This window comes from Dermacentor silvarum, chromosome 2 (genome assembly GCF_013339745.2).
Source record: "Dermacentor silvarum isolate Dsil-2018 chromosome 2, BIME_Dsil_1.4, whole genome shotgun sequence".
Taxonomy (NCBI): domain Eukaryota; kingdom Metazoa; phylum Arthropoda; class Arachnida; order Ixodida; family Ixodidae; genus Dermacentor; species Dermacentor silvarum.
The window spans coordinates 189,287,896-189,301,826 of record NC_051155.1 but is presented as its reverse complement, the minus strand read 5'-3'; the positions used below and the strand labels follow the sequence as shown (position 1 = coordinate 189,301,826).

Sequence of the window (13,931 nt, the reverse complement as noted above, 5' to 3'; positions counted from 1 at the left end):
TGCTGCTGTTCAATGTATCTCTAGAACAGTGCAGGCAGTCTTTCAGTAATGTGTGCAGTAATGTGTGCATCTGTGCACACTTAGGTTGCTGCTTGAACTGTTGTGCAGCTCAGACCACTTATAACGTAAACGCTTATAGTTCAGGACAGGATAGAATGTGTTTTCTGACTCCTGTTTATCCTCCCATAGAACTCAATGTATATGCATGCCGCTTATAGTACAGCTGTGCAAGACGAAATACCAGTTATAATGCTGTTGCCGGGAAATCCCGCAGACAAGCGAGGCAGCAAGCACATTTCTCAACGAGGCGTGCTGGCCGAGTAGAGAGCGACGAGGGCAATGCGAAGTAGGAGGAGGAGACGTGGAGTGAGTGAACAAACAAGAAATGGAGGGGGGGGGAATCGCCACAACATGCTCGCTTCACTGGTGTGCAGGGGTTTCCTAGGCAACTGAGAAGCCTTTTGCTCTGGCCGTTTGCCAGTCGCATGCGTCTGCATCAAACGCGTGCGCATTGCCGCTCTTTCGCTCTTCAGTTTGTGTGTAGAAATTAAATACAGTCTCTGGCTATTTTCGGACAAGGGGTCTCTAAAATGTCTCAATTATCGGCGAGGCTTGAAAAAGAATTTCGTCAGTAAAATCAATTTCTTGTTTTTGATGACTCTAGCAACACGGAAAAATCTGTCGAGGCCACGAGTGCGTTTCGTGTTCACCTGTTGCAAAGTGCAGATATCACGCTGGCGACCTTGACTCTGCGATGCTGTCAGTTTAAACTGTGTTCTGCAAATTTTTCATTTCAAAATGTCTGCATGCGAGCTTTCGTCGTTACTACCAGTACGCACACATAGAACGTTTGCTATATGTGTTTGCAGTATTTGCCCGCCAACCCCGCTTCACGTGCATTGTCGTTAGTGCTGCCCGTGCGCGTGATCTCACGCCACATCAATGTGTTCGTCTACAGCTACGAACATCTAGACCTTTTCATCGGGCGAAGAGGAAAGAGCACTTAGCGAGCCTTTCCTCCTCTCTGGCTTGTGCAAACCAGCATGGCGCTGCTTCAATGTATTGCCGTCGCGTGCTGCGGAACGATTTGGAGATGATTTAGCTTGTTCATGAAATTTGTCTTGTCAGTTCATTTGAGGTCGTAGGAAGAACCACTCTGTAGCCTTTCGGTGCAGCGGTACCTACAGTATATGAAAGTTTCTCTTGGTTGTGTAAGCATGTGACACGCTTCATCAGCTGTGATTTGTCTCTGAATTCTCAGCATAAACTGGAAAATTTTCTCACTATCTGATTGCTTCTGTAACAACTGAAACATGAGTGCTCGTGTATGGCCAACCTAATGGAAGGCTGAAACATCTAAGCTCCAGTCATAAAATATATGCGTCAGCCACCGTCATTGTTCTCACGCATTCAAGTCTAGTCGACCTGAAATCACCATGCTATTTCTACGTTATCCTCCTGTATTTAGTTGATGGCGTTGCTCAACACGATAACTATGGTTGGTAAAACCAGCATGATGCATATAAGTTTTGTGTTTCAATATTGCTTTTTGGCATTGCTAAGCAGTAATATTCAATGGGGACCGCATAAAATGAATCTGGCGGATATTTGTGAGGACAAAATTTCCATAAAGCAGGTGATTGAATCGTAGACGATGGGACGAAAAAAAAACCTAAAAAAAAAAGAAATTGTTCTTGTCCTCTTTTTTTCAAAAAGCACTGTGCACACAAGAAACACAGTATTGCTTATAGTAAGCGGAAACTGTTTATTGTCTTCGGCGACACCCAATACTGCACAAACGCCTGGTCCCAGCCTGGCGCAGGAATCAAAGGGCCCTTGCGCCAAGGACAAGAAATAGAGAAAGGGGCGCCACTAGCGCGAGAGGATGGCTTCCTCCGACACGCCGCTAGGAAAAGTCCCCGTGGCTATGCTGCTTGCGCTCTGGCATATCTAGCATACAACATGGTGCGCTTGCCCAAGCCAGCATGCTGGCTGCCTATAGAAGGTGCCACTGCCTATACAATATGGCGGCACACATGAAAAAAAATCTCCAGCAAGGGCGAGCTTCATGCGATGGCATGCTACCCGAGATCCCAGCTAGCTAGCGCTGTCTCATTGGGAGTCGATGGCTAAAATTGCGGTTTGGTGCAGAGTCAATGAAATGCCTTGCAGTGGGTTTACAGCACTTGGAAAAACGGAGGAACCACCTCGCTAACAAAAGTGAGGGCACATTTCAGTTGTATGTTTAATTTCCTGGATGCACACAGCTGCTTGGTCTACATGTTTTGCACATACATGCCTTTGAAAAATGTTGTTTTCGTTATAGTGCAGTACTGCTCACAGTGCAAAAATTCGTGACTCCAGGAACTTGCATTATAAGTGGTCTATACTGTAGCATAACTGCGAGTCGGCCTAGTTGGAACAGATTCATTTTCTTAAATTTTTGCGCGCAAACAAACAGGGACGAAGAAAAGGAGACACAAGGACGAGCGCTTTCCTTGTGTCTCCTTTTCTTCGTCCCTGTTTGTTTGCGCGCAAAAATTTAAGTCTATACTGTCTTGGTTTTATGGTGTAGACTGCTTATAACGTAAGTCGCCGGAGTCGCAAATGTTCACACTATAAGCCATTAACCAAAACTATTTTTAAGGCCTGCACATATGCAAAACATGTAGACCAAACAGCCGCACGTATCCGAGAATCAAAGCGTGCGACCGGGTGTTTTACATTCATTTAAGTTTACAAACGTTGAAAGGTTATTGTTCAAGTAGCTGCGGTCTTCGCATGAAGCAAACAAAGTAATAAAGCCGCCGTGTTTGCTTAGTGGCTATGGTGTTGGGCAGGTAAGCACGAGGTTGCGGGATCAAATGCCGGCCACGGTGGCCGCATTTCGATAGGGCCGAATTGCGAAAACACCCGTGTACTTAGATTTAGGTGCATGTTAAAAAACCCAGGTGGTCTAAAATATTCCGGAGTCCCCCATTACCGTGTGCCTCATAATCAGATCGTGGTTTTGGCACGGAAAATGACATAATTAAATTTTTTTAACAATGTAATAATAATTTTTTAAAAAGTTATTAAAAAATTCAGTAGAAATCAGTATAGTGTCATCCGATTTCTCGAACTGATCGGCGTATGCACGGTGTTGAAAACATGGCAACCGCAGACCAAGTCGCTGTCATTTGGGCGTTGCCAGTGCCCTCAGTTTCGTTATCAAAATGGTTTCTCCACTTTCTATGTGCCATACAGCCATTGCAACACATTTTGTTGACTTGGCACCAAACCACATCTTTGGTCTCCGACAAGGCGCACTGGTTAGGCCTGGCCGGCAAGAAGTGTCGGGTGGCATGCCATTGTGGGAAGCTTGCCCTTGATATGTTCATAACAGTAGACGATTACATAGAGACTACGCATGCGATCACGCGCATGGGCTGAACTGACAGCAATGCATATGAAGCGGAGTTAGGTTCCTCGGGCGAACAGTCGCGGCACCTACTACGAATGCCTACCAAGCTTGTATGTGCGCACACTGGTATGAGCGGCGGAAGCTCAAAAGTGCACATAAAGCCTAATAGCTCTAAACTAAATTTGCGGAACACTGCTTAAACCGACAGTGTCGCACGTGTGACATCTGCACTTCACGACGCGCATCGCGACAGGTGCACAGAAACTGAAGCTGCATTTATGCGAAGTGCACTGCTGATAAGCAGCTGAGTAAAAGGCTTCTTCGTCGCCTAGGCAACCATTACACTGCCGCCGCATCCTCTTTTTTTTTTTTTTTTTCTGTTGGTTAGTTCGCTTCGCGCCTCATGCTCTTCTGCATCTCCCTCGTTGCTCTCCTCTCCCATTGGCGGGCGCACCTCGTTGAGAACTCTGCTTGCTACTGCGCTTGTTGGTGGGATTTTCCCGCACATTATAACCGCTATTTCTTCTTGCGCGGCTGCACGTTACGTGGTATGTGTATGCATGGAGTTAAGAGGGTAAATGGGAGTCAGAAAAGACCGCGTTGTAGCCAGTTCTGCAGTATAAATGGTTACGTTATAAGTGGTCTAAGCTGTAGGTGGTGTACAGCAGTTATTTATGCACAGGTAATTGCTCTTGCAAGTGAGAGGTTTGGGAGTTTTCCATCGCAGTAGCACAGTGGCTTTGTTGCTTTTGTACTAGTCATGAGATGCAGCTTTGATTCTTGGCTCCTGCTAAGGAATGAAAAAAGACCTGGGCAGGTATAATGTGAGGGTTCCTTTCACTAGATTCTATTCCTTTTGTATTATCCACTGTTCACAACTGGCCGATCCCTGTGGTAATGTGGGTGAATAGCTGTTAAGACAAGTGACAAAAAGTGAAACGGAATGGCATTAGAATAGAATTGTTACATTGGACAGTTCTAGTTTAACGTTCACATAATAGCAGGATAAGGGAAATAATGTTAATGTTCCTCAAACGAACTTTGCAGAAAGCAAGTTTTAGTACAGCATTGCTCTTGACCCGGGAATGCTATTCAATTAAGCCTTTAATTTAGCATACATGGTGCACACAAGTGATTTCTTTTCAGTTTTGCCTGTGTTTGTGAAAAGTGCAAGTAGTACTACAATGACAGCCGGGAGTGCATTGTATTTGTACTTTCCATGCCTGCAAATCGGCAATGAAATCAGTACAAACCAGCCATCGTGCCTAGCTCTCGACCTCGCTGACAGGTGGCGCTGCCATCCAAGGCGTTTCTCTTGCTGGGCTTCGAAGCATTCGAAAGGAGAAGCGAACTTGAAAACTGCGCGAATTTATCCATAATATACTTTGTCGTCGAAGCGGCCTGAGGCTAAGCGAAAGCTTTTTACACATTCATTTGCTACGAACGAAGTGAATTCTACTACAGCAGTGCTAAAATCAGTTAGAAGTGGGTGGCCGGGATCGCAGCCAATTCATCCATGCCGGTTATGTAAACCAAGCAAATTCGGCAACATTAAATCTGGAAAATTGGGACACATACACATTTCGAGCCTGCTATTACTCTAAACATGCTAAACTAAAATTGTCTAATGTACCAGCCCATACTATCATGGCACTGAAATTTCAGGGCATCCATTAGCACTTGCGACTGATTTTGGACCTAACCCAGTGTAATGTTTTTTTTAACTTGTATCAATCGTTGTGGCATTGGCACACAGGTGATGAAGAAGATGGCCCAGCGCGAGTTTCCCCAGCGAGGTGTGCAGCATGCCCTGCTGAAGAATGAACGGGCCGCTTTGCAGCTCGCCCTCGAGCGTGGCCGCCGAGAGCCCGACCAGGCCTTGGCGTCTGCTGTACGCGCTCAGCTGGATGACCTTGAGGGGCGCCTCATTAATGTCTCGAGTGAGCAGCTCTTTCATGCATCCACAGACAGTTGGCTTGTATGAATACAGTCAAACCCACTTGTAACAATATTCAAGTGCCACGAAAATTCCATTGTTATAACCGATAATTGTTATAACCGGGTTGCATGATAAGTTCAGAATGGGGGGATGGCAGAGCTGTTGTGAGAAAACTATAATGGCGAGTAGTCCAGTGCCCCTCCCCACCACCGTCATCTCCACCTAGCTGCTGATTGTGTTTGTTTGTTTATTTATTTATTTATTTATTTATTTATTTATTTATTTATTTATTTATGACATACTGCAGGCCCCAGTAACGGCCCAAGCAGGAAGGGCGTAGATAGCAAAATGATAGATACAAAAATACCATAACTATTAAAGCAAATGTACAATAAGACTGAACAAAGATTACAATGCAACAAGTAAATGTAAAACTCAGCGTCATATTAGCAAATAAGATTTAAGTGAACAAGCAACGCTGCATATACGCAACAATATTAAAGGAACACATAATATATTAGCACATTTGCATAATATATAAAAGGAACCCACAAAAGGAACAGAACACATTTATCCTTGTAATTGTTCAATAGCGTCAATGCTGAATAGATGTGCTACATGTAAGTTGTTCCAGTCTGATATGGTACGGGGAAAGAAGGAATATTTGAAAAGGTTAGTTCTCGTGAGATACGGCGTTAGATTCAGCATGTCGATGCCCTGTACTGGGTGCTACAAGTGGCTTTATGAAAGGGTGTGGGTTGAGAGAGAGAAATGTTTGTTTTTGAGCAAGAAAAGTAATTTTAATCTGAGAATTTTCCATTGTAATTGCAATGTTTGAATGTTATGTGCAAGCATTAGGGTGGTAGGGGAGTCAGTTGAGCGGTATTTGGAAAAAATGAATCTTACTGCTTTGCGCTGTTTCATTTCCAAGGCGTCAATGTTATTTTTGGTGAAAGGATCCCACACAATGCATGCATATTCAAGTTTAGGACGGATGAGCAAATAATAGGCTGTTAATCGAGTGTTAGAGGGAGCCTGTTTCAATTTGTCTCAGAAAGCAAAGTTTTCGAAAAGCAGACTTACAAATGTTGGAAACATGCGTTTTCCAGCATAAGTTGTTAGTTATTGTGACACCTAGACGTTTATAATGATTCACTTCTGCGAAAGGCCTTGACACGTTGCTGTATGGAAAGGATAAATTATTTTTTTTTTTTTGTAATTTTCATGAAAACTGATTTGTTAGCATTTAGTTCCATATTGCGCCTGCAACACCAGGATACTATGTTTTGAAGGTTAGAATTAAGTGCAATTTGGTCCTCACTGCAAGTTATTCCATTAAACTAGCACACAGTCATCCGTGATGAATCTGATTTGTACGGGTGCTGTAATACTTGTTAAACTGTTTAACTCTGCTTCCTGCATGCTCTGATCACGTGTAACAAGTCGCTGCTGTCGGCGTTCAAGAATGGCACTGCTATAGTAAAACCCCATTAATTCGAATTTCATGGGACCAAAAAAAAAATGCTCGAATTAACCGCATGTCGAATTATCGAGGGTAACAAGAAAACAACAAACAAGTGCTTTTTATGTCAACATGCTTTTATTTACTGAATGAGTCAGCAGAATCCTGCTTGTATTTTGCCCAAAAGCAGTGGGGAAGCTGCAATTCTCATCATCTCGTCATAGATTGGCGCTTGCAGCGGCGAAGGCCTTGCAACTTCTTTCACAGCGCGGTCGCGGGGGCGCGTCTTCATCTGAGGCACGCTTTTCATTGCCGCGTGCACATCCCGATTATTTTTTCACCAGTGTCACCAGGTCGCCGCCCATCGCGATGTAGGCGGTGCCCTTCATCCTCGACAGCTTTGCACTAAGTAAACACTAAACTATTGTTTGCCGCAACCGTGGCCACCGTCAACGCGATCATGGATGGCAACCTTGCGGTTCTGAATGCGCGGCCGATGCGCGCCCCTAGTCAAAACGAAACTACCGTCTGCTGCAACTGCGGACGAAACTGTGGTCGCTATCTATGTGATCATCGACGGCGACTAGTCGGTTATGAAGGCACACGGCCGATGCGGGTACTGAGTCAAAACAGAACTACTGTTCGCCGCAACCGCTGCGGACGAAATCGCGGCTGCTATCGACGCGATCATGGATGGCGACTACGCATTCATTGAAGCACGCGGCCAACGCGGTGCTATGCGCAGTAAACACAAAATTGAAGGCTTTAAAGGAACAAATAGGCATGAAGCGTTCCGGCGTTGCTGTCATTCCAGTACGATTTTCAATTATGACTATGGTGATGCGAACTTCGTCGCTTCATTTCAGTGGACGCCAACGCCATATTGGCTCTATTGCGTCACACATTTGCGGTGCTTCGCTGGAATGACCTAGCTCGGCCAGCCCAGCACAGTTGGCGCTGTCCATTCGTGTTTCGGAGGGTGGCACGGTGTAGAGCTATGGGCGCAGCCCATTCGTGTTCGGAGGGGAGGAAGGGCAACGGGAGAATGGCAGGTGAGGCCGGCGATGTGAAGAATGATGAAAAACAGTGTGCGGCGGCATGCCACAGCTCAGAAATCTTTCTTCTTTTCAAAAGAGCGACTGAAGAGCTCCTCAGGGATGCTGGCCTGTGCATCCACAATCCAGCTACAGAGCACCGTTGGAGAGGCCCGTTTCAGCCGTCCGGTAGCTTTTACTTCCAGGTCTCCCATCCTCATCCAGTCTCGGTAGCAGCACTTAATCCGGTCTTTAAAAGGCTTGTTAATGCAAACGTCCGGCGGTTGTAACTGGGATGTCATCCCAGCCGCAAACGCTGCCCTCGGTGACGCCGAAGTGCTGCCCTGCGGCGCAATTTCCGATGGTCTGGGCAGCTAAAATAACTTTGCTTTTAAAGGCAGCTGGGTACTGCTTTCGCGGTCCCGACATCGTGCGAGATGGACTAGCGAACGTGCCGATTATTAGTGTGGTCAAAATGGCGCCCGTTGGAAAGCAGCAGCAGCCTGCCGATGCCACTGCAAGATGACGCATCCTCCGCTACGAGTCTTGATAATGGTGGCACTGAGCAAAAACGAAACGCAAACTGCTAATTTTAAGCTGAAAACTTGGGATTCGCATATTATACGAGGCAGAAATTTTACACGGTAAAATTTAGCAAATAACTTCGTATTATGCGCGAGTTTTTACTGTAAGTAAAGCCTCGCTTGGTAGAACTAAAGGCGATTTGGAATTACCAGATTTTTTTAATTAATGAGATTTTACTGCATTCTATTCATTCACCTTTATGCAGCACTACAGTCGCCAACCGATGATTCGGACTCGATGTGGACCGGCAAAAGGTCAGAATAATCGGGAGAAAATAGGCTGTCGGTATTGGATCGTCACTTTCGAGGATACCTTAAATTTCGCGTGACTAGCGCAAGACAGTAGACAAACTATTTTCCATATTTGAACAGTGCATGTTTACTCTTGGAAAATATTTTTGTCACTTTATGGTCACTCTAAAAAAATTGTTGCAGACGTTTTTGAAAATTGGTCGCTCTTAAAAGACTTTAAATCTGCAATAAAAAATCATCCTTGGGGGTAGGACACTTGGCGATAAAAAATGACCCTCAAAGGCTTAATACTGAGATGATGCCTGTAAAACTGAACAAAATCCAGCTTACTTCAGCTTTTTCCATCTCCTTCTTTTTTCCCCTCAGATGGCTCCTACACTGAAGAGGCAGCAGAAACGTCTTGGGCACCAGATACCTCCTCCACACCCCGTTCTGCCCATGTTAGTTTCACTCGTCGGCCTCAACAAAGCAGCACCCCTAAGGTTGACCCAAGCTTCTACCCATCACGTACAGATGCAAACCAGTCCTCGGTGTCAGAGGTATGCAGCTGGCTGTCTCTCTGAGGCACCATGTTTATACATATAATATTGGTTTCCTTTTGTGATTTTGCTGCTTCATGAAACATGAGATGGTGGTGAAGACTGGCACTTTGAAAGTTTGCTTCGCAGAGTTCCAAACTGCTTAAAGAAGACTCATGCAGAATTTATGTGAAGCGGCTAATTCACTCCTGCACAACCAACATTGGTGCATACAATTTTGTGTTCATGCCTCATGCATTGCATGTGCAACCTCATGCAATGCTTGTTTATTCATCACAAAGGCAATAAAATAATATTATGCAATTTTTATGTTTATGCACATCACCGCTCATAAGTTATGCCGAAATGAAAACTGTAATCAAGTGGTATCATAGTGTGATATATCCATGCAGCGATGTAACAAGGATGAAGGCAAATGTATGACACTTCTTGAGGGAAGAGTGGTTATGGCAGGTGCATGCACAGAGAAGTACGACACATATCTAGCTAAGTGATTCTGTACTTGTCACAGTGCACACAGCCATTCTGGAGGATTGACTGAGAGAAGGTAAACACTTAGTCGCACATAATAAATCAATAAATATCAATTAAATAGAAGATTCTATTGAACATAATGCGTCATTTCATTAACGGATCTGTGCACTTCAGAGGTACCCATGAGCCGGTTTTATGCCGGAGTTAATTTTTTTCAAACACAGAACAAAGGTGCTTACTCTGTGGGGCCTCACACATGCTCTTGGGACAAAGGAACAACACAGTAGTGCAAACAATCAAAAGAGCATTTATTGCGCTTTTCATACACTAATGCACGCTAGCCGAATTACTACCAATAGAACATTCACATGGGCGCCCGACAAATCAAGGAAGTCCGACTCACCGCGACCCAATAGCGAGCGAATATGTTCGCCCCATGCTGTGACACCATCGCCTAATCGTTCACGTCTACGGTCACGCGAACAGGTGGCGCGTTCGAACGATCCGTGTTCGTCCATACCGTTGTCCTGCTCTTAGCCTCGCGAGATGGTCCCGCGAAGCGGGCCGGCGCACGCGCGAAGCGTTCGTGCGTGTTGGTCGCCAATCCCAAGCCAAAGAGGAAGCGCCCTCGACCTTTCTCTCCCAAGTCACCCCGCCGTTCGGCGGCCTTAGCATCGAGACACTCGCGCCATCTCCCGCAATGCGCCGCAACCACCACGACCGCCGCCGGGCTTAGCCACGCGCAGAAGCCGGACTGCAGGAGACATGCAGGGAAAACAACATCAGGGGACGCGTGAGAGTCGCACATCCCCACACGGTGCAAAACTGCAACTACGCAGTTTTGAAGGCACGCGGCCAACACGGTTATTCGTGCGCGCCGCTGGCAAACGGAAGAATAAAAGCTTTAAAGGCTCAAATAGGCACGAAAAGTCTGGGGCTAGCAGTGGTAGCGTGGTGCTGTTCGAATCAAACATCTCCGAATTATCGGTGTTTGAAGGATAGGATGTTGACTGCATCCAAAAACATATCTGCCATGATACTGACTGACCCAGCAGACAGTAGCCACGCCAAATTCAAGATACTAGGCAAAGAAAACTTAGCTTTAATATACAGGGGGGTTGAGGGGTGGGATTGAAGATCTGTTATAAGCGAAGCCCCATTTCACGAAGTTGTAGTATGGGCTGGTCAGAAACTTGCTTTGTAATGACTAATACGTAGCCTTTAGGAAAGTGCAGTTAAACCTCGATATAACAAAGTATTTACCACTTAATTACGTTTGTGCGAATACCGAAAAGTAAATTTCAAATCGGATCAAGGAAGAAAAAAATTCTTATCGAATCGAATATCCCAATGTTTAATGCTTGCAAATCTTGGGCAAGAAAATACAGTGCTGCACATGCTCAAGTCTCCTAGCAATTTATCTGGGTAATAACCCTCCTGCTTTCTTACGTAGAAGTGTGGCAGGCTTGTTACTGGTATGTATCGGTACTTTAGCTTTAACAGGTTGACACAGCTACACTCGATGACAAAATATGACGAAGCATGAAATCTGAGAAAAGCTGACTATATCCACAGGCTCACAACGCAACCTGGTATTTGCATTTCGGGCTTCCACTATGTTATGCTAACGACATTGTCGTATACAATTTTACTGCCTACTGCTACAAGCTGCGGAAATATTCAGTTTTTTTTTTTTTTTTTTTTTTCAGATTTCATGCCTTGTAATATTTTGTCGCCAGGTGTACATAGAAAGCAATACCGTATTTACTCGAATCTAACGCGCGCTTTTTTTTTTTCGATAAAACAGGTAGAAAAATTGCGTGCGCATTAGAATCGAGTACGTCCTTAAATCTGCGTTACCATGTAGCCGTTGGCATTTCAAAATGGCCGCCTCGCACGCGCTTCGATCCTAGCTAAACTCTAGCCTAACTGCCGTAGCTTTTTTCATGTGCTGCAGTACACGTGATTAGGCATTAGTCTTCCCGTTTTCTGCATCTGCTCTATCACCATAAAGTGTCGAGTTCATCTTGATGCCGCATTTAAAAGGAAAGTAATCATGTAGGCGGAGAATTAAAAGAGAATGGAAATGGCGGAGAATGGAAATTGGGCCGCACCATGGGTGTTCGGTGAATGCGAAACTTGCGTGTGGGACTGGCGCAAACAGGAGTACAGGATTTTCGCCATCAAAGCAACGCGGAAGGGTTGCAGTGCACCGAAGCAGGACGTATTCTGCGACCGTCCACTTCGGCGATACGATCGCCTTGGCTCTATCTTGAAAGCAATCTGTGACGTGGAGAGTCTGCCGCGCGCCGTGTTTTCGCCGGGTCGTGTTGAAGCAAGAGGTATGCTAGCACGAAGATCAATTCGCTCACTGCACTTCGTCACACCAGCGTTTTGACAGCGAGTTTCCGCGGTCAACGAGCGAGAAGTGTTCATGTCTGCTTGTGCGCGCGTGACACCGTGGTTGGTAATTTATTTAGTAAGCAAATGTTCGCAAGTTTATACGGTCGATAAAACTGCTATCCTTACTTCGTATAGTCGTCTACTAATTTGCTATCGCAATCGATGCTTCGCCTTTCGGGCAAAACTGACTTTTTTTATTCATCACAACTTTAGTTCACTGGGACTAAATCTTTGTTTTTGCAAATGAGAGAAAGTTTTATTCCTGTATGACAGCATGACATGCTCGGTACTGTAAAGGTTTTTTTTTTTTTTTTGTCGCAGAAAATGGATGCGCGTTATTATTGAGGGCATGTGAGAATCGAGTAAATACGGTATACATACAGTATGGTCTACTCTTATTGAAGGCAACTCTAAATTAGTATGCTGCCACTGATTTCAGCGTGGTCAGGGTCGCAAATATTTTATTAATAAAATGTCAAATAAAGTCAAGGGCTGTTTTTCCTCTGAAGTTAAAGAATTAACGTTTTGCTCTACTCAATACCAATGATGTTTTCAGTTTGATAGGAGACCTCTGTTTTATGGCAATCATTTATTGCATAGAAGGTTTTGCTTTCCAGTTTTTTTCCAATATGCAGAAGGGCTTTTGCATCTTTACAGCAGGTGGGTACAGTATTCGCAAGGCCAATCTGTGCAACAAATGAAACCATGGATCGCGCATCACGGGACTCAGTCAAAGCTACGCATTTACCCATTGTTTGTGCTGTGTACGTCAACCGTGGTCGCTGTTATCGGTAAAGATCGCATTTTCATTGCCAGGTTCAGGCTCATTTGCCACCTGTCAAATGTTTTGAAATTGGAAGGGTTACGGTTAATTTGCACGTGGTTGTAAGAATTGGGGAAAATGTAACGAATAGAAACATATCAACATGGTTCTACTGTATACACACGTTTACTCTATCTTGAGTTGTTTTGGCAATTCTGTGGATTCACTGCCCATTATAGATAGCAGAGTACGTTGTATGGTAAAGTACAAGGCATACCTATCCAAATTCAATTTTTCGATACCTTGCAAAGCTGTAGTCGCAGACTTTTCCTGTCTTTAAGTGGGTAAATGTAGGCATAGAAACGCTCTCGCATTTATTTTTTATTGCGAAAAGACTTGCCGTTAAGGCATGATTCCTAATGTGTATATGTGTATTATATGTGTGCTGTGAGGCCTGTGTTGTGTATGAATTGAAGCAGTGTTTTGTGGAATCTGTTATCATGTATCGAGCGGTCATAGTTGGTTGTCACACTGTAGCGGAGCCCAGCTTGCAGTAGGAAACGCGAGCGTTCCGGTTGTAAACCCGTACATGTCCATAATAGGTGGTATGCATCTGCTTCCATCATAGGGACGGAGCAGTATGGATACATAGCACCCAGTGGTAAATGCGACCAGTTCCACCTTGAGATCACAGCCGGTGTAAGGGCCACCCCAGCCCGAAGCCTCCTAAGCACAACTTCCTCCGCCCTAGTAAGGTGAAGGGGGAGCGAGCAGACACACAGTGGGATAAGAGCGCGTGTGTTCTGCCGGAGAAAATTTTTACGGGCTCGGAGCGAGTTAAGGAGTTGAGGTGAGAGGTAAATGTACAGAAGATCTTGATTAGGAGGGCAGTGTGCCTGCTGGTCAGCAGCAATGTTGTGAGGGTTCGCTGCATGGCCTTGAATCCAGTGTACCTTGACGCAAGTAGCTGTTTTACTATTCATAGTGTGTATTGTCTCGCATTTAAAAGCTGTTTTTTGTTTGTTTAATATCGAGAACCCTCCCATGCAGTCAGTGCTATTCTAATAATCACTGGTTG

General features: G+C 45.0%; 1 protein-coding gene across 2 annotated transcripts in view; it reads left to right on the top strand.

Annotated features, from left to right (window-relative positions):
• Window positions 1-13,931, top strand: part of LOC119440619 (E3 SUMO-protein ligase RanBP2) — a 125,110-nt gene that overhangs the window by 49,254 nt on the left and 61,925 nt on the right. For both annotated transcript variants that reach the window (XM_037705514.2, XM_049662031.1), the window contains exons 18-19: window positions 5,160-5,343; window positions 9,041-9,213. In XM_037705514.2, coding sequence (XP_037561442.2) covers window positions 5,160-5,343; window positions 9,041-9,213 — 357 coding nt within the window. The remainder of the gene's footprint in view (window positions 1-5,159; window positions 5,344-9,040; window positions 9,214-13,931) is intronic.